This window comes from Cladophialophora bantiana (assembly GCF_000835475.1).
Source record: "Cladophialophora bantiana CBS 173.52 unplaced genomic scaffold supercont1.8, whole genome shotgun sequence".
Taxonomy (NCBI): Eukaryota; Fungi; Ascomycota; class Eurotiomycetes; order Chaetothyriales; family Herpotrichiellaceae; genus Cladophialophora; species Cladophialophora bantiana.
Genome location: NW_015971582.1, coordinates 1,290,207 through 1,309,928, shown reverse-complemented (window position 1 = coordinate 1,309,928; position 19,722 = coordinate 1,290,207). Strand labels below are relative to the sequence as shown.

Sequence of the window (19,722 nt, the reverse complement as noted above, 5' to 3'; positions counted from 1 at the left end):
CTGCAACGATGGCAATGGAGACGGCTGGTCCTCGAAACCGTCGCGGCCTCGCACCTAGCCCTGAGCGAATCGCTGTACCTGTGATACCCAGAAGACGGCCGGTACAGACCGGTGAGAGACGATTAGGGGACGATTATGGTGGAAATGCTCGACGTGGTGAGCTACCAGCGAGCCGGACAGAAGAGGAAGGAAGTCTCATTATCGCATGCTGTGATCAAACGGTCAAGTTCTTTGAGATCTGGGCGGGAAGAAGTAAAGGAAGGAAAGTGCGTGGGTTGGGCCGCCGGCAGGGTGTCCTGGGCGGGAGTCGAGTGCTGGAGGGATGGTGTGAAAGCCTCGGTGTGGATGAGATTGGATTTGGAGAGGATGCTATTCGGTAGTTCTTGGGGTCCGAAGCTGGGACACTTGTTAAGACGGGCAACAGTGGAGAGCAGGGATGGAGAAGCAGATTATCCTTAGCCTTTTCACGGGCGGCGATCCATTCCCTACCTAGTAATACCATCAAACAGGGTCCAATTGGGGGAGGGAGCAGGAGGGTGGAACGGGTATCTTCATTGTAGCGCTTTATAGCCCTCACGAGAACAATCCATGCTCATTCATTCATACCTGACTTTTGACGGATGCCATCTAAAAAGAAAAGAAAATATGCTCAATGCTCACTGTTCAATGCTCATGTTATGCTCGCTGGTATCCAGGTCCTCGCTGTGCTGAAGCTCGCCGTGCAGCGCCGATGCTTTTGTTCGTTTTGACGACGATGATGATCCAATTCCACTCCAGTGACCCCATTGAATAGCATTGCATTGTGTTCATGACTTTGCGAAGGGCCCCAGTTCCCTTCCTCTTTTTTGGGGGGGGGGGGGGGGGGTTCTTTCACAGCCCCCCGGCTTCCCCATGAATCGGTCAGATGGTTGCTTCTAGGCATGGAAATGGATGGGAATTGGTGTTCGCATAGATAGATTTGTGGAGAGAGGATGTGATGGCGATGGCGATGGCAACCGCAATGGCGACGCGACCATTCGATCAGGCCAATCCGATCAGACCAACTGCGGCTAGGTTTTCTTCTCGATTTGGACTTCGACCTGAGCGTATCCTAATCGATGTGCATATCGTCGTCGTCGGACTCATCGTCTTGGTCCTCGTCCTTAACGAGCGGGAGTCTTCCCCTAGCCTTCACCCGATCTTTGTCTTTATCCTTTCCTTTCCTCTTTTTGGCGACGGGAGTTTTTTTCGGCGCAGGTTCAGTCTCAGGCTCCTCATCTTGATCTTCGTTTCCGGGCTCCTCATCTTGATCTTCGTTTCCGGGCTCCTCGTCGTCGTCACTAGAGTCACCAGGTACACGCACCTCGTCACCAACTTCCTCTTCAAAGTCTACGGACCCGTCGTTGATGAAGCTGTCCATTTCCGAGTCGTCCTCCTCTTCTTCGCCGTCATCGCTCTCTTCGCCCAAGCTGCTACTGGCATCTTCATTGTCGGAAGATGCGACGGATGAAGTATCTGAACCTGCTGGAGAGGGACCTCCATCATCCGGGTCTGATTCTTCGGCGATGGAGACTTCGGCTTCATCATCAACGAGGCCCCGCGCATGAGCTTTCCCTATGCCGTTAAGCGTTGGTTCATCATCCTCATCCTCGTCATTGTCGGACGACACATCATCAGCGCCGTTTGGGAGAGGCATGAGATCTTCATCATCCTCGTCTTCTTCGTCGTTGCCGATGAGCTCACCCAGATCCCTCTGTTGCTTCGTCCTCGGCTTCTTGCTAGGCCTGGCGATTTCCTCATCCAAATCTTCATCGTCGCTATCCCAATTATCCTGCCCTTCAATGTAGATGATCCCGGGTTCATCCCTTCCTTTCCTGCTGCCCTGTGGTCTCTGAGCGAGCAGCTGTTTTCGATAATCTAACTGTGCATCCAACATATCCAACTTTCCCTTCAGCAGTAACAAATCATCCAACGTCCTCATTCTCGCGTTCAACACCTCATACAACGTCCTTACTTTTCTTGCAACACCCGGCTGGCTTGCAATTGCTCCGCCGTGACAGATACACGTCCACTGTACCCATGTTATGAGATGTCCGTACCGCCCCGGGCGAGACGCAAGGCGTTCGGCGAGTTTTGATAGGAGAAGGCCAGCGAGGGTGGAGTCAAGACGTTGGATAGTAGATTTGACAATGGCCATGTCAAAAGTATGTAGGCAAGCTTCGAGAAGAGTGGTGTCATTCGTGCGGAGTGCTTGGGTGAGCACCGTGGAGAGAGACATGCCGGACGGGATTGTTGTCTGGTTGGGTTTGAGTGTAAGGGTGGAGATGTCGCGTTGAGGGAGGGCTGATGCGATGGATATCTCGTGGGGGTGCTTGGATGCTAGGAGTTCGCCGAATGAAGGTTCTCCTCTTTCTCCTTCAAAGTCGGCCGCTGCTTCGCCCATGGCGGCGGCGTCTTCAGCTTTTTCAGCGTCTGCCATTTCTTCGTCCGAGTTCTCATCTGAAGCTTCTTCATCGTCTTCTTTTGCACCTTCGCCCTTCGTCCTGTTCGCTGTTTCGTCTGCAGATTCGTCCCCTTCATCTTCGTCAACCTCCTCATCGTTGTCGCTGTCAGAGATTTCGATAGCATTGGCTAGAGGCGCACCTCCGGCTCCACCATTGACGACGACAGTCCTCGACTCATCCACATGTGTCTTTCCCAGATCCTTAACTCCGTTGAGGGTGGCTGTATTGAGGGTAGATGAGCTCCTCGCTTTCACCACCTCTTTTACGCCGTCAAATAGCAGTTCCCCGTTTCCTTCGTCTTGCCATCTGACTTTCTGAAAGGTTAGATCCACGCCGCCATCGGCGGAGACGACGACGACGTGGGATCCTTGGAGGAATGCTGCAAATATGGGGACATATTTAGCTTTTGACTCCGGTCTGACCAGTCGAATCGAGGCCGAGGCTTTCCTTGTGAGGTTCTTCCTGCTGGATTTCAAATCACCGTTAATTTGCTGAATATCTGTAAAAGGCTTGGGAAATAGCTCTACGCTCCCTTCTCTTGTCACGACGCTGAGAACTTGTTGTCGGAGGAACTCTGCTGTTTCATCTGTGGGAGTCGCGAGATCGAGAGAAACGACACCACTTCCTGCGACCAAGGTGCGCACTAGTTTCTTTTGGGATATGTCATAGACGTTGATATATCTCTCCGGGTCTGCGGCCAGGAAGTATTCAGAGGCCCCTGACACCTCTGAACCCGATCGACATAAAGAGTGAATCGGGTTTTTGAAAGAATCGAAGCGACCTATCCGAAAATCATCCGATGAGGTGATTTCGATTGCAAAGGGCGTGGAAGAGGCACACAGGATCTGAGGGAGCTCTTGAGAGGGCGAGGCGAGGATACTGATAGCAGGGTCTGGGAGGTTGATTGTCCTGCCCTTGTTAACAGCCAAACTAGACGGGATAAACGCACAGTATCTACTGACCTTATGGGTTGGTCCTTGGTCAGATCCCATTGTAACAGCTTTGCTTCTTCACCGATACTCCAGCCGTGCAGATAGTCCGCGCAAGAGAATTTGAAGTCTTTGACACCTCTTTCATGGCCTCCATTCAAGGTACCTACAATTCGGCCTTCCGCAGGCGAGAACATGCAAATCTGTGAGGTATTGGTTCCGTAGGCGACGACTACGCCATCATTATTCTCCTGGTCTCGCTTGCGCTTCTTTTTTGAAGCTGATTGTTGTCGTTCCCGGTACGCAGCACCATAGTAGCCCCAATCAAGGCAAGATATTTTTGATCCAGCTCTGGTCTCGTGCTGGCTGCGCAAACGTCCGGTAGTAGTATCATGAATGCGCAATTGGTGACCGTCGAAACTCTGGATGACTGAGGCGAAGAGATGTAATTGCAGTTGTGACGGAGCAAACGCAGATCTCAATACTGAGGATTTTTGGGTATTGACACCGGCGCCCACCGCAGGCGAAGAGGCGGAGGAAATTTTGGAGACCAAATTTTGAGGGTCTTTGCGACCCATGTTGACGGCTGACTCCGAGAGTTGAACGGGGAGGGGGATGCGGTATTCAAGTAGAATGTAAATCTCCAAATGGCATGGCGGTCGTAGTCAACTGTTGGTGCCTGGAGTCGCACGCTTTGATCTACTGGGTGGTGGTTTCCAGAATTTATCAGGCCGGCAAAAAAAAAGTTGAACGAATATTCGGAGAATCAATTGTCGGCTGGTTCAGACGACGCCTTTCCGCTCCAGGACTAGCCGTGATGCGTTTGGATCATATCTGTATAGCCGTATTTTCAGCCGTCAGAGGAGTTTTGCTCCACCGGAGAGCCCTTCAACTCTTCTCCACCAGTACTGTGCCCTTCTACATTCGCGAACCCCTCCAGAGAAATCATCCCTTTCAACAAAATTCCCTTTCGCGGTCATTTGCCGTATGCATGAAGTTCTCATCGATGCTGTGCACAGTTCTGCTGATGGAAATGGCTTGTCCTTTGCATCATGACCCGCAGTTCTTGCAGGCGTCCGCCATGAGGAAATACCCGCTGTATCTCCGCCTGAGAGACGCCTGATGTTCAGTTGTGTTCTGTGGCTGTCATTCTAGGCCCCTCCAATCGCCCATTTTTCGCTCCTCATCAAATAACTGTCTGTGATATCTCTGGTTCAGCAACCATAAACGCTACAGGAAGGCGCATCATTGACCAGATCTACAAAGACGATGCCAAGCGCAGTTTTTTCTTTCCACTTCCCGTCTGACCTCTGGAGTAAGTGAACCTAATGACGAAAGCAGGGCGGCACAGTGTTTCGTTCGCAAAGTTGCCTGGATCGGATAACACCCTTCTTCCTCCGGTTCGACCGGTCGAGGCGGAAAGCTGCGGAAATTACTCTCAGGGGCAAGATGGGCAGTCACCATTACTCTTTTCGCGGGCCAGATGACCATTTCTCTCGACAACAGCCTTCACCATGATGTTCAGCAATCTTTGCTGCCTGACGTGAAGCCGAGTACTCAGGGAGACAGAGAACCGTCCGCGCTCTACGGTACTACCAGTACTTCCTGCCCTTTGCCAGGCAAAACCCACGAGTCATGTGGGTGTGATCACGTGACCAGACCTTCGGTCGTCGTGATAGAATTGGAGGCAGGGATGAAGCGGGCACCGGGTATGCGGAGCGAGCTAAGTGTCAAGGCGAATTGTTATTGCTCAGGAAAGCTGCCAAGCGCATCAACGAACCAAAAGGCGGTTCGTGTCGAGGGAATCAATGCAGGTGAAGCTGATCGACCAGAGACCGACAAAATTTTGAGACACAAAAGGAATTAACAAAAAGGGGGTCCCTGCGATGGAATGGGGGAGATGACAGAGACAGATGATGGAAAGGTGGCCGAGGTACGCGAGGCGTCAGACCAATCCACGAGTGGGCAAAAGAGACGGAGAACAGGGAGGCAGCCAGCGACGGAGAGGAGGGCAGGACTTTGCGGCAGAAGCAGAGGGGCAGGCCGGCCGCACACAGGACTCGGAATCAGAAACTTGAACTTGGGGGGCAGCAATCGATTTGCTTGGACAGAGCTAAGAGGGTAGGAAGGCGTTGGCAGAGGCCAATCAGACCCAACAAACGAAGGCACTGTGCATCCACTCTCTCGATTTTGCAGGGATGACCATGCCAGGACGGCCTAGCGTTGCTGCAGGGCCAGAGGGCGCAGAGGACGCAGTGGGCCTCCATGGTGGACATCGCGCTGGGCTTGCACCCCTCGGTGGCTGCGAATGCCCGATCCTATTTAACGGGCTTCCGCGCAAAATTTGTTGTGTCGCTTGCACCTCAACCTGAAATACCGCCGCTCGGCTGGCCTTCCTTCTGAGACCACGGTCCCGTCCTTTTCCCTCTGGTCCTCTTCAACCCGGCCCTCCCACGCACCCAACCCACGCCTCGCCTGGCCTCCCTCCTTTGGCCTCCTTTTGGCCTGCCCGCTGACGACGCGCCAAACAAACAAAAACATTCTCCAATCCCCATCCACGCGCCTCACCTTTTTTATCCCATAAAACCCTCCCATCGATTATTGCGCGCAAAAACGGTCTTGCGCATCGCCATTTCATCATCAATCATCCATCGTCGCCATCATCGTCATCACAGTCGCCACTGCTCCCCAGTCCAGACTGTTGCCTGTTTCTTGACCTTTGATTTGAAACAAGCACCTGCTGAGGCGAGGCTTGTCCTGAGCCCTCCCCGCGCTCGACCCACGTGACGCACTGGTCGCCGTCACATGACCCGTCGAGATTTTCGCAAGGCTGGTGTTGAAGTTGGTGTCGCCACTGGCCACACGCACCGGGCTGAGTCGATACACTTCCATTTGCTCCTCGTCTCGGACCTAGATCTGGATCTCGTCGACTATTTATTAATCGCGACCGTCCCCCATCTCTGATTTCGATTCACTTTTGGCCCGCGTCTACCTTCTTTGCGCGCGCTCTTTGTCTTGTCCTCTTTCTTCACGTCATCCATTCGCCTCTTTGCGCCTTGTAAAATATCTCCATCTTAATTAATTGCCATTCACCAAACACCTGTTTTTATTCGGCTGGTCCGATATCCTCCAGCCTGAGATTTGCGCATCCTCTCCTCTTGGCAACATGGACGTGGAAATGCAGATGGAGGCTCATGGGTATGTGGGCTTCACCTCCCTCAGAAGTCGCGACTCGTTTCATCTGACCCTCACCAGACTGCCGACACAGTTCAGTTCAACCTCAGATCAGCCCGAGGAGTCTCATATCGCGGACAACCTGGCTGCGTCGATATCAAATTCGGAAGCGACGGTGAATCCAAGTCCATCCAAACAGCCTGCCGTGGATGCGCCTCAATCAGATCCAGTAAAAGCAGTGCCAGAGGCGGTATCCGAGGTAGTTCCCGAGGTAGCTCCTGAGGCAGTGCCTCCAGCTCCTTCTGAAGAAGCACCAGCACCAGCAGCACTGCCTGCCACAAATGGGATTACAGACCATGACGGTGAACGTGTCCAGCAACATATCATTGTTCCCGACTCTCAACCTCCACCTCCGCTTGGCAACCCTTCTGCGACACCCCCAATAACAACATCATCGGTATCTGACTCTAACCTGACCGAATCTTTTATCCCCTCTTCCATCCCTACCGAAATTCAGTCCTCGGCCACGCCGTTGGAGCCAAGTCAGTCAGCCATGGGTGTTTCGGAGCCTCCAGCAGTTCTGCCGGAGGCACCGGTATCTGATCTTCGAACTGCGCCTCATTCAGACGCGCTCACGCCTGAAGCTGTCGCCAAGGTCGAGGCCCAAAAACACGGTCTCGACAATTCCGCCGATCTAGCTGCTCCTCTCAAACCAGAAATCGCCACCTCATTCCCAACTGCGCCGGTCGTAGTTCCAGCCGCCACAAATATTGGCCTTCCTTCCCCACCTGCGCAATCACCCCCTCCAGCACCACAGCCGGGGCCTGCTTCGTTGCCTGAACAGAAACCCTTGGGTCAACCGGCAGAGCAACCGCCAGGATCCACAGAGCCAACTCCTACAGTTGCCGAGCCCAGCGAGGAGCCCGCGCCGACGGCACCTGTTCCTGCTCCCGCTGAAACGGAGGATCAAGTAATGGCAGATGTGTCGGCTCAACCAGTCAAACAGGTCCATGAGCGCGACGAAGATACTGAAGAGACCGAACATATTGTCAAGCGCGTCAAGACAGACGAACCTCGGCCACAGACCGAAGAGCCACATTTCAAAGTCCCGGATGTACCTGCACCCGCCCTGTCGTCACCAGCTACGGCCAACGGTGTACCCGAGACGTCTACGGCGGTCACGGAAGACGGCGATGATTCTGTCACTCCAGCGCGCTTGGCTCATATGAAGAAGGTGATCTCAAATTTGAAGAAGAGTAATGCCTCTGGTCCTTTTAGACTTCCCGTGGATTATGTCGGGCTCAATATCCCCACGTATCCTGAGGTCATTAAGCACCCCATGGACCTGGGTACAATTGATCAGCGATTGAAGCGCAACGAGTACACATCGGTGGCTACATTTGTGGCCGACTTTGAGCTAATCGTGAAAAACTGCTTCACCTTTAACGGTCCCGACCATGGTGTTTCACAGCAGGCCAGGAAGATGAAGGCATCGTTTGATGGCCAGATGAGGAATCTACCAAAAGCCAGCATCGAAGAACCGTCCAAAGAGGTAAAGAAAGCAGCAACAAAGAAGCAAGAGCCAACGAGAACAGCACCTCCGCGACGACCGTCTGTGAGCACATCCACGACCAATGTCGGCGCAGCTAGTTCCCCCAGCTCCGCCGCCCCCCCAACTCCCGCTTTTGCACCCAACCCAGATGGTATGCCTCTTATTCGGCGTGACTCAAGCTTGACCGATGGCCGACCAAAGAGAGCCATTGTTCCAACCAAGCGCAATTCGGAGTTTGGAGGCGGCAGACCCAGGAAGAAGAAGTATGAGTTGCAATTGAAATTCTGCGATGAAGTTCTGAAAGAACTCATGAACAACAAACACTGGCAGGCAAATCAATACTTCATGTATCCTGTGGATCCCGTGGCTTTGAACATTCCGACGTATTTCCAGATTATCAAGAAACCAATGGACCTGTCAACGGTCAAGACCAAACTCCAAAATAACGCGTATGAGAAGGCCAAGGACTTTGAGGAGGATGTTCGTCTGATCTTCAAAAATTGCTACAAATTCAATCCCGAAGGCGACTTGGTCAACTCTTCCGGCCATCAGTTGGAAGATTTGTTCAACAAGAAATGGGCGAGCAAAGATGACTGGCTTGCTGCACGGGAGCCGCCGTCGGTCACACAGTCCGATGTGGACGAAGATGAAGAGGAAGAAGAGGAAAGCGAAGATGACGGCGAGGGCGATAGTGAGGAGGAGCGGAACGAGAAGATCAAAAAGCTGCAAGCCCAGATTGAGGAGATGTCGAAGCAGATGGGTGAACTGACGCAGAAGAAGGTCAAGAAATCCAAGTCACCTCCGACGAAGAAAAAGGACAAGTCGAAAGCCAAGAAGGAGAAACCGGAAGCCGCGGTCTCCAAGCCGGGCAAAGACAAGAAGGAAAAGAAGAAACCGCAGCCCAAGAAACAAGAGAAAGATCGATACGTCACGTTCGCCGAGAAGCAGTACATCTCCAACGGCATAGCGATGCTGCCGGAGAAACAGATGCAGGAAGCGTTGCGCATCATCCAGCAGAGCGTTCCATCCTTGGCGAACAGCGATCAGAACGAGATTGAGCTGGATATCGAGGAAGTCCCCAACAGTGCACTTCTGAAGTTGCTCGGCTTCGTCAAGAAGTACGCCGGTCCGCCTCCAGATGAGCCGAAAGTGGAACACACGGAAGCCTACCATGCGCCTGCCCATCACAAGAGCAAGAAGAGCAAGCCTATGAGCAAGCACGAGCAGGAAGCTCAGATTGAGGAGCTCAAGGGCAAATTGGGAGCTTACGCGGGACCAATTTCTCCGAATGCTGTACCTTCGATAGAGACGGGCGATAGTAGCGACGATGACAACTCGGAAGAGAGCGAGGAGGAGTAGTTTTTGGACACTCAGCTCGCCAGCCAGCTTGATGGGGTGATTGAGAACAAACCACATCATGATAGCAATGGCACTCGAAAGAAGACGAGAAATTGGTCGTGCAGCTATGCGGCGCAACAATAGCAACCAGATCATGCACACGTTCTGAGGCGAAAAAGAACGGCTACAAAGAGTCGAGTCAAAACGCACACAGCTAGCCTCGTGGGTGAAATTGAGATTGGCAGTTACGTTTGTAATAGACAGTATGCTATTTTGCCGAGAGGATGAGCGAGCGACGGATAGACGCAGCCCGCGGGCTGTGCTTGAACTGGAGAGAAGACGAAGATGAAATGAATGAACAAAAACTGTGAAAAAGAATCCAGCCCTGTGCATCTGCTTTCCTTTGCGTCCCGTGTACGTCGTACACGTGCAGATACTTACATTGTAAGATGCCACCAAAGCCTTTCCGTTCATACTGGTACCTGTAGCAGTTGTGCAGCCAATCATTTCTGCCTCCTCCAATCTAAGCTCCACTTCTAGAGACTCCGATCGAACCCATTTTGGCGAGTCAAAATCCACCGCTATCACATCCCGTCCCGTCCAGTCCCGTCCAATCCGACGGGTGAGGGTAGGTCAATACAATAAGCTTTTAGAGCCCTTTTTGTGCGTGCGTGCGTGCGTGCGTGAGCGTGTGTATCTGGCCCCGCGATCGATATTGACGGGAAGAACGAACGGGAGACAAAACCTGGGCTCATATGCAATGATCCCATTACTCACGGCGTCGGACCTGGAGACGAACCCCTCGTTCGCGAGGCTGTGGGAGTACGTCACGACCGAGCTGTTGGAGGACGATGGCTCGTTGAGGAACGGAGAGGAGGAGAGGGCAAGGCGGTGGTGGGGAGCGAGGCGGAGGGCGAGGATGAGAATGAGGACAGAAGGGAAGGTGAAGGGGGAGGAGAAGGGTGGTGACGTGGGAGGAGGGGAGGGCGGAAGGTATAGCCATGACGATGGTGAAGATGATGGAGTTCGAGCTGACGAGGACGACGAGGATGGAGAGGACAACGACGAGACAAAGGACACAAAAGAGCAGAAAGAGAAGCGATCGAGCCTCCGCTTTGAAGAACACCTCCGCGCCGTCAGGCTCGACAAAGTCAAGCGGCATATCCTCCGCGATGTACTCGATGGTCTGGCGGACCTTGACCTCTCCGAGCCTGAAGACCATGGCGAAGGTGAAGGTGGCGGTGATGTTGCTGGCGCGGCGAGAGCGGCTCGTCAATCCTATCAGTCCCATGGCGCGGAGAAGGCGAGTCGCAGTCGTATACCCATGCGGGCGTCCCCATCCATTACGCAGGCAGGATCTCGGACTACGTCCAAGGCTGGCTCTGCGACGAGCCAGGTCTTGGACCCTGTCATGAACACGAATCCCGATCCTGATCCCGATTCCGATTCCCAGGGCCCGACGGCGACGAATGGACGCAAGACATCAGACGAGTATGACGACGTGGCCAATCGGTCTTCTTCTGCTGTGAGGCACTACAGCTATCTCCCTTCGAGCTTGCGCGAGCTCGTTCGCGTCATCGCGGCGTATTTGCACGTCAGGCTTGACGGGTTGGGGACTCCCGTGTCGAATGAAGTTTCTGCACGGCGGAAGGGGGAAGGAAAACAGGGCGAGGACGACGAAGATCTTCTCTACGAGGATATCCAGCGCTTCAGAGCGAATATCCGTCCTATTGCTGACGCGCTCTCTTCACGCCTCAGCGAGCTGGAGTCGTCGCTCTGCGTGCTGTCGGATATTGCACTTGGGCATGGCGATGGAGATGAACACGACGACGGGGACGAGGTCCAAACCAAAATTAGAAGCACTCAAGGCCACCTTCGTGCATCTCCAAATCTGCACGAAAGTATCCAGACCCAACTATCCCGCCTTTCTGATCTGCGCAACACCCTCATTCCAACATCGCTCACGACATTGACCACGACTCTCCAGCACCTCCTCACTCTCCAGCGCCAGCTCCTGCAGTTGCAGATCCAGCACCTCGAGACATCCAAGCACGGCGTCCTTTCTCGCTACACTATGTCGAAAATTGCTTTTCTGGATACCGTTGCGCAGGCCATGGCGCTGAAGGTGCAGGTTCTGGTGCTGGAGGCCAGGAAGGAAGTCGAATTTTCTCCGCAAGCGGAGAGGAGGAAGGCCATGACCCGGGAGAAAATGATCGAGGCGGAAAAGGAAGAGGGTGAGTTGGATGACAGGATAAGTCTGTTGGAAGGGGTGTTGCGGGAGTATGAGGCCGTTGATCCCGGACTTGGGGCCATGGGGAAGTTGGGAGGAAGGTATAGAGAGATTGAACAGGAGATTCAGGGAGTAAAGGAGGATATTGAGATATTGGAGGCGAGGGTCAAGGGTTGATGGTGACGGGAAGGTGGAAGCATGCGGATGGAGCGAGGAGCATGGTGACCAGGCTGAGGTTCAGCCTTGCACGCCACCACCATGTTTTGCTAAGCCTGATGGTCAACCCGTGATCTTGGACTCTATCTGTATCCGGGAACCGTGACTCGGTCGTGTCAGTAACATTTCTTCCTACATATGGCTCGGCCTTCTGATCGACTTTCCGTTAATTCCTCATCCACCATTTCAGGGCATTGAATCAGAATAGCGCCATCCTAGATATAGAAACTACGGGAGAAACCTTCTTTGCCCTCGACCAACTAAGTGACTTCGTCGACGTCGACGGGTCCAACGACCTCCTCTTCCTCTCACTTCCTAATCAAAGTCAAGAGATGACAGGCAGATATTATAGGAATTGTAGTTGGCTTACTCGGTCCTTTCTGTGATCGTGTTGTGGGCTGTAGCTATCTCGGAAGAGTATAGAGGGCATAAACAAGCAGGACCGGGAGGGCGACGATGTAGAGGCGCCGGTCACAACGACGGCCACAATCTAGGCCCTGGAGATTAATCTTGATGGCTTGCATCTTCTGCGGATTTTCTTGACCAGGTATAATCCTTGGGCAAACTGCAGGCGCGCTGCAGCAGAGCCCTCCACCTACGATGGCATTCGACCGGCACAGAACAAGGAATGAAAGAGCCACCAACCGCAGGGCAGGCGAAATTCTGTCCAGAGCCAATTGCTTCTCCAGTCAGTGTCGCACAGGCGCAGTCAATGCAAGGGTTTGAGGAGTGGGGTGCTGTGGGTGACTCCTCCGTACTAGGCGGCGACCTTCTGGCCAAACTTCTGGCAACACCAAATGAAATCCATGGCTCGGCTGCACCTATGTCACGGATACGAGACGCCTTGCCAGTGCAGTATTTGCCTTCTTTATTACCATGTGGCAGCCTCATCATTCAAGTTTCGTGGCGCCGTGGTCGTCTCGCTCGCTGGGGCTTAAAGCCACCACGGCCACCACCACTGCAACGAGCACCATGACCTGGGTCTTGATCTTTCTTTACCGGAAACCATTTCTGCCTGGAGCTGGTCAATATTCCCGCGGCCATCATCTGGTGTCTCATCCAAATCCATTGTTGTCATCATCACTGCGCCTCACAAGATCTCCAATGCCGACTAACAGAAGCATAAGCAGACCATCTGTCGCCTCTATGTCGACCAAACCATGCCTATGAACCGGCTGATAGAGGAGATATCCAGGGATCATGGCTTCGGTGCAAGGTAACTACGCCCTCACCAAATTCTGCTTTCAGCTCACCTTCTCGGCAGCAAGTCTCAATACATGAGGAAGTTCGAAGCCTGGGGGATCCGGAAGAACCAGAAGCGTGACTTCTGAAAGGACGTCAGCTTGACACTAAAGCGCAAGCACCTCACCATTGACGAAGTGGACGTCTTCTTGAAAGGGGAACTTATCCCAGACAAAAAGCTGAGGAGACAGCTTTCTCGAGGCGACCTTCCCACGTTGATGCAAACTGTGGCGAGACCCCCAACGCCAGACGGGATACAACCATGCCACTTATTCATCCCCCCGAGAATCCAGATACCAAAATCTCTCATCATCTCGTTGCCGTGGCACCAGATATGCCCTCAGCTCGAGATGGCCATGTTGGGCTTGTCCGGGAAAACGGACCGTTCTCCGTCGCCATTACCATCTGCTGTCTTGGATGTCGCTGGCGGGATGCCTGGATTGAGCTACGGGGAAGACTGGCGAGAGGTATTTCTCGGTTGTCCATTCCAAACCGAGGTGATTCAAATTTGTCATCCGACTCTTGGGTTTCTCGAAGATCGCACGATACGGAAGGCTTCCAGAGACGGTGATATCGTTAATGCCACCATTGCTAGCCTGTTAGATCTAACGCCGGGGTGGACTAGTCAGGAAGGTTTCGCAAATACCATGGTTTGGATTGCACCATAAATCCTCGAAAAATATCCTAGAGAGACTGAACGCTGGGTCAATCAACTAATCAGCCCCGGCTCGAAACGAGGATGCAAGTTCTCATGTCATTTATGGCGCTCATGCTAGCCAACAGCCTTCTGGATTCGGAACAAGTTAACGTTTTCATGATTCATCTGAACGAAACGGCTGGGCTTAGTGCTTTCGATATGTTCCCTTTGAGAGAAGACCCCAGCACTCGCGCCATCGTGACAGAACTCCTGTTTGCGGTGGTGAGGATGGACCTGCTGGGTTTGGTGAAGAGCGCCGTGAAGAACAGGGTGAATGTGAATCGCAGGTCTACCAGCTACAACTCGAAGACTTTGATTGTGGAAGCGGCGTGGCGTGGGAGAGTTCGAATCGTTGAATTACTCATCGATGCTGGTGCAGACATCACTGCGAGGAGGATGAATGGCCGAAATATACATAACCGAGATTGTCCATTATACGAGGATTCGGCTGAGTGCACAGCTTCAGAGTCCTCCCTATCTCCCAGGTTTTATTGCAGCGCTGAGTTTGGGTGGGCGAGGAACGAATGTGCCATTAGCGCTGCTATCCTTTCGCGCAGGGTTGACGAAATCTTTCCCCTACTGCTGAAGTCACGAGTATCAATACTGGTAGTGCCAACTAGTCCTGTGATTACACAGGCAATATGTCACGGCGCTAGCAAGGAAACGGTTGAGATGCTCCTCCGACACGGTGCGTCAGTGGACGAATGTTGCGGATTTCTACCTGACTACTTGACTCACCTCGACCGTGCGAGGCGGTTGACCCCTCTTTGCGCAGCGATATGTTCTCGTGATGTCGAAATGGTCAGACTCCTTCTCGAAAAGGGGCAAATCCAAATGGTTCATTAACACGCGGACACGGGGGAATCATGGAAGCCTGGACCAGCTACTTTTACAAGTCGCCTCTCGTCGTTGCTGTCGAGTGTGCGGGCCTGAACATGGTCAAGTTACTGGTTGAATATGGCGCAGACCCAAATTGGTCGGCATTGGGCATCCTCGAAACAGCTAAAAGGAAACAAGTTATTGAAGAGTCTCGGCTTTGGAGATTCCATTCTATCGACGAGAACAGTCAAATTCTCATCGACTTCCCAATACAAGCCGCAGCAGGCCTTGAAGATCCAGAGATGACGAAATATCTCTTGAGCAAGGGGGCAACAATGAATCCAGTATATGGCACGCCTCCTTTGTCACTCGCAGCATGCCATGGGAGAGATGCTCCTGTCGACTTATTGATCAGGCGGGGTGCAATGGTCAACCCAGCAGAGGTGGAAGAAAGCGGCCTATCGTCTCTTGAGGCCGCAGTGTGGTCAGGAAATGAGAAATTGGTGCAGCGGATTACTTCTGCTGGGGCAGACCTGGATTGGGGCTCAATGGGAAGATGGGGAGGCACAGCACTTCACCAAGCACCCGAACGAGGATTTGGTGCCATATTTGACCTGCGAAGGGCGGGTGCAAAGCGTGACTGTTCCTCTGTTCCAAATCACGCCACGACGATTCTTCAAGGGTTCGTCAAACATCATGACTATGAGCGGACACTTAGGCTGTTGCGTGACGGAGTGTCTCCGAACGCAAAGTGCAGGGATGGCTCCTCGCCGTTGACAGCAGCGATTTTGAGTCAAGATTTGGCGCTCATGTCTCTCTTGCTTGAATGGGGCGCAGATGCCAACGATGCGTATCCAATGCCCGCACTGGACGAGGAGCTAGAGTTCCCGCTTCCTGTCTTTGATATCGATGATATGCTAACGACGTGCTCATTACCTCCTCTGCATTGGGCAGTTGCTGTCGGCAACCTGGATGCCGTAACCTGCCTGTGCAATGGCGGAGCTGATCTGAACAAACCTGACATTTCTAAGAACCAGCCTTGGGGGACTCGCGGTATGACTGCACTGCATGTGGCTGTTGCACCGAAACGCAAAGACATTGTCGAATATTAATAAGCTAAAGGGGCTGATGTCAACTCCATCATGCGCAGCGACATCTACTGCAGCAGTGACCCTGATGACCCGCGAAGATTATCGCCCCTAATTATTTCGGTCGCAAACTCAGACCTTGAAATCACGAACATGCTGCGTCGTAATAGGGCGGATCCATATCTGGGCCAACTTGGTAACAGCGAGCTCCAGGAGGCCGGACGGCCGCAACGGGGTGACTTGTTTGCTCTTGAGGAAGCCTGTTACAGCGGAGATATCCAGATGGCCCGCCTTCTGATATCGTTTCGAGTCGATGTCTACATGGGATATCCTTTGGTTTACACTTTTAGCGAATCTCTAGACGACCAAAAGTTTCGCGGGAGAGCTGAAATAATGGATTTACTGCTCGCCAGTGGCGTGGATACTCCTCTGCGGGCCGCACTCAAGCATACCGACCATCAACATCGTGCGGTAAGACTGAGTTGTGCTCGCAGACTCATCGAATTGGGTCACAAAACCAATGCCGCGCGATGTCGAATTCGTCCAGTATCTGCTAGCAGAAGGAGCAGAAGTAAACGCTCCAGCAGCTCCACTCTTTGGTGTCACAACTCTACAAGGAGCCGCATTCAAGTCGTACTTGCGCATCGCCCAAATTCTTCTGGAACACGGCGCTCACATAGATGTCGACCCAAGTCCCTACGGAGGCAGACGAGCAATTGAAGGAGCAGCAGAACGGAGACGCATCGACATGGTGAAGTTGCTCCTGGATAACTATTACGATGGACCCAGGCCCATTTCGGAAGTTTGCAAAAGTGCCGTGAGATACGCCAGAGAACAGAACCAGTGGTATATGATGGAATTTTTTGAATCTTTTAGGCCGCTACAAAAGTGATGAGACAAGTCCCGGCTTAGCTTGACAATATGGTCAATGAAGACCTTTCGCAGCTGAGCAAGAGACTGTGTCGGATTGTGCCGAGTTTCGGCGGGAACTGTCTCGCCGGTAGTATTTATTGGGCTTGGGAGACCTGGGGACTTGCTACGTGGTCAAAGGACTCTAGGAAACTGCAAGCAACGAGATTATGTGCTTCGGTCTGGGTCGGTCAGGCGCTCGCGAGAGGAGAGAGGATGGGTTCTTGACGGGCAAACAAAGTATTTATTTATTCAAAGAGGCAGACAAGACAGGCCATTCTGCCCCCGTGTTCTATACTCTATTCTCGATAGGATTCGTCAGAGTCGTAGCATGCCATTATCATTTCCAGTCATCACGGACCATCAACATCATTTCAACGCATCACACATGCGAACAGGACTCTCCCTTGGCTCCACCCTCCCCTCGACCTCCAAGTAGCTCCTAGCACCACCAAACGTTGATCAAATCCGCACCAGTCATTTCACCCTTCCCACACGTGCGACGGCCGCGGCCACACCCTCTTATACAGCGCGACGGCGACGGCGTCGAGCGGCCCAATGCGCCCGTCAAACGTGGCCTTGAAGTACCCGTGCGTGCCCAGTGGTTCCTTGACGAAACCCTGGCGCCCCCGCTTGGTGAAGAGCGGCAGGGCCGCGAACCACTGCACATCCGCACGGTTGAAGAACATGTACCGCACCGTCACCAGCTTCTTGTGGATCTTGTAAGGGTGGCCCGTCAATACAACGCGCTTGGCGACCACGCGTGTCGAGGATGGTGGGAGCGTCGTCGCGGTTCCGACTAGGCGGAGTGCCGATTGGGATGGTGTAGAGGATACTAGGGTGTTGGATTGTGAGTCGATTAGCGCTGGCGCTGCTGCTGTGTCTGGTGACAGGTGAGGCCAGCGACGTTGGAAGACGAGCACAGGAACAGAGCCCCATGTCAGCGGACCTATGAATGTCGCGATGGCAGTCCGCCCCGGGTGCAAGAAGCGGTCGAATTTGTGGACATCGTTCGGCGTCTGGCCTGCTCCTGAGAAGACCGGGTTGACGAGCAGTCGGCGATGGCCGATCTGGACGATCAGTTCATCCTTGGATTTGATTGGCTCTTCGAGGTCTGAGCGCAGCGTCACGTTGAGGTTGATGACGGCGTGCTTGTGTTCGTGTCTGAGGAGCGAGAACATGGACGACGGCTGCGGTGCACTAGATTGTAGCGAAATCGGTACGTCGCGCAGCTCGATCTCGACCTTCGTGCCAGCCAGCACGTCACCCGCCAAGGACTCTTTCATGACGCTGTTGTACGACTTCCTGTACTCCGGCACTTGCAGCAGGCGCTTGTACTCTGCTGGCTCGTAGGGGGCGTCCTCGGCGTGGTTCCACTCGCTTGTCCTCAGGCTCTTCAGGCCGCGGTATTTCGCGAGTCTCTCGCGAGCGAGGACGTCCGGGTGCAGTTCGATTTCGTCCGGGAACTCGAGGTCTTCCTCGGCTTCCTTCTTCCTGCGACTGACGCGGAATTCTTCGAGTTGGCGCGCTTCTTCTTCGGCCTCGAGTGGAGCATCATCATTGTCGTCGTTGTCGATGTTCATTTCAGACTGCGGATATTCGGAAGGTGGTTTCGTTTCGATAACGCTTTCGCCGTCTTCTGCGTTGGTGGGGACCATTCCGCCACCGTTTTCAGTGTCTAGCGGCCCTTGCTCGGCGTCCATCGCCACGTCTCCGTCTCGATCTTCGTCATCGGGCATGTCGGATTCCGAGTCTGAGACGTCATCCAGGAACCAGGCTGCTTGGTAGTCGGAAGTCCCCGGGGGTAGCTTCTTGGGCGGAGGAGGCATATGGGAGTTGTCGTCAGAGAAATAGTGATGATCATCGAGTAGGACGCCTTTGTGCTCGGTGGTGGCCACACTACTCGCCAAATCCTGCGTTTCCGCCTGCTCAGGCGCCAATTCTGCAAGATCGTCTTGGTCCGCGGTGGGTTTCCATTCCTTGACGGGTTCATCTGCGTCCATCTCCTCTGCCTTCCTCTTCTGCCCTTGGCGGGGCACCTGTCGGACCAAAGAAATCTCAAAGTCTCCCCAGCCTGGGACATGGACCAGGCGATCCGGATTCAATGCTTTTCCTCGAATCGTCCCGACTAGCGTCACGCTGGTGGTGGCCACCGTTTCATCCATTTGTTGACCCCAATTGGCTTGCTCAATCAGCATCCAGCTCCTGTCATCCCGCCAGCGGATTCCTCGCGTCGAAGCGGTGCAAAGTCGGCGAACAAGGTTAGTGCAATCTGATTTACTGTCCAAGCTAGACAATTTGTCAAGGGCGGGAAAATAACGACCCAGACCGATGTTCATCTCTGTCAGGTGTCGCATCTTCTTGGGCCCTGGTACTTTCTGATCCAGATTATTCACGACAGCAGTGACATTGGTGATGCCTTGGCCTTCAAGCGATCTCAGAAATAAGTCCTCCTCTTCGCCGTACTTTTGCTCCGCGTCTAGAACGAAAATTACCCAGTCCGCGAGCTTGCAAATGTCCAGAGCGTTCAGCAGGTCGAATTTAGCCGGTAAATAGAGGAGATTGCGGCGAAAGCGATCGACTCGAACGGGGACCGTTCCGGAGGAGACATTGGAGTCCGAAACGTCGACACTTTCATTCAATATTCTGATGGTCGAGTACGGGTCGATGTCGACGGAGAGTGGCACGACCGCAATGTGTTTTGCTGCTCCATCGGCACCTTGGAATATGATCTCCTCTCCCTCCTTCTTATCCTTGTGGTGCATGCGCAGTTGCTTCGCTTGGTTACGTCTGGCCAATTTCGACATGACTTGTTGGTGAGGAGTCTTTCTCTCGCCTCTCTCTGGCCGCTGGCTCTCAATTTTTCCTGTAATGGAGTCAGTGCGAACTCTTTCTTCCGGGGAACGCCATTCACACCTTTGGCTTGATCCTTCAAGGCGCTCTTGGAGGCAAACCGCGATTTGAACGGTTTGTGGTCGACTTTTGTCGTACTTCTGTGGTGATGAACAGAAGTAGTGGTGTGTGCCATTGCAGCATTGCTTCCAG

At 53.4% G+C, this 19,722-nt stretch overlaps 7 protein-coding genes across 7 annotated transcripts; 5 read left to right on the top strand and 2 right to left on the bottom strand.

Annotated features, from left to right (window-relative positions):
• Positions 1-8: 8 nt before the first annotated feature.
• Positions 9-380, top strand: Z519_06121 (uncharacterized protein; the record flags this gene model as incomplete). Its single annotated transcript, XM_016763861.1, has 1 exon — positions 9-380. The coding sequence occupies one exon, from the start codon at positions 9-11 to the stop codon at positions 378-380; it is 372 nt and encodes a 123-aa protein (XP_016620185.1).
• Positions 381-1,090: 710 nt separating this feature from the next.
• On the bottom strand, positions 1,091-3,990 carry Z519_06120 (uncharacterized protein; the record flags this gene model as incomplete). Its single annotated transcript, XM_016763860.1, has 2 exons — positions 1,091-3,392; positions 3,446-3,990. 2 exons carry the CDS (start codon positions 3,988-3,990, stop codon positions 1,091-1,093), a joined length of 2,847 nt encoding a protein of 948 aa, XP_016620184.1.
• Positions 3,991-6,578: 2,588 nt separating this feature from the next.
• Z519_06119 (uncharacterized protein) lies at positions 6,579-9,497 on the top strand (the record flags this gene model as incomplete). Its single annotated transcript, XM_016763859.1, has 2 exons — positions 6,579-6,610; positions 6,668-9,497. 2 exons carry the CDS (start codon positions 6,579-6,581, stop codon positions 9,495-9,497), a joined length of 2,862 nt encoding a protein of 953 aa, XP_016620183.1.
• Positions 9,498-10,236: 739 nt separating this feature from the next.
• Z519_06118 (uncharacterized protein) lies at positions 10,237-11,883 on the top strand (the record flags this gene model as incomplete). Its single annotated transcript, XM_016763858.1, has 1 exon — positions 10,237-11,883. One exon carries the CDS (start codon positions 10,237-10,239, stop codon positions 11,881-11,883), a length of 1,647 nt encoding a protein of 548 aa, XP_016620182.1.
• A 2,844-nt stretch (positions 11,884-14,727) lies between these two features.
• Positions 14,728-15,792, top strand: Z519_06117 (uncharacterized protein; the record flags this gene model as incomplete). Its single annotated transcript, XM_016763857.1, has 1 exon — positions 14,728-15,792. The coding sequence occupies one exon, from the start codon at positions 14,728-14,730 to the stop codon at positions 15,790-15,792; it is 1,065 nt and encodes a 354-aa protein (XP_016620181.1).
• Positions 15,793-15,822: 30 nt separating this feature from the next.
• Z519_06116 (uncharacterized protein) lies at positions 15,823-16,660 on the top strand (the record flags this gene model as incomplete). Its single annotated transcript, XM_016763856.1, has 2 exons — positions 15,823-16,234; positions 16,263-16,660. 2 exons carry the CDS (start codon positions 15,823-15,825, stop codon positions 16,658-16,660), a joined length of 810 nt encoding a protein of 269 aa, XP_016620180.1.
• Positions 16,661-17,159: 499 nt separating this feature from the next.
• On the bottom strand, positions 17,160-19,705 carry Z519_06115 (uncharacterized protein; the record flags this gene model as incomplete). Its single annotated transcript, XM_016763855.1, has 2 exons — positions 17,160-19,543; positions 19,594-19,705. The coding sequence occupies 2 exons, from the start codon at positions 19,703-19,705 to the stop codon at positions 17,160-17,162; spliced, it is 2,496 nt and encodes an 831-aa protein (XP_016620179.1).
• Positions 19,706-19,722: the final 17 nt, after the last annotated feature.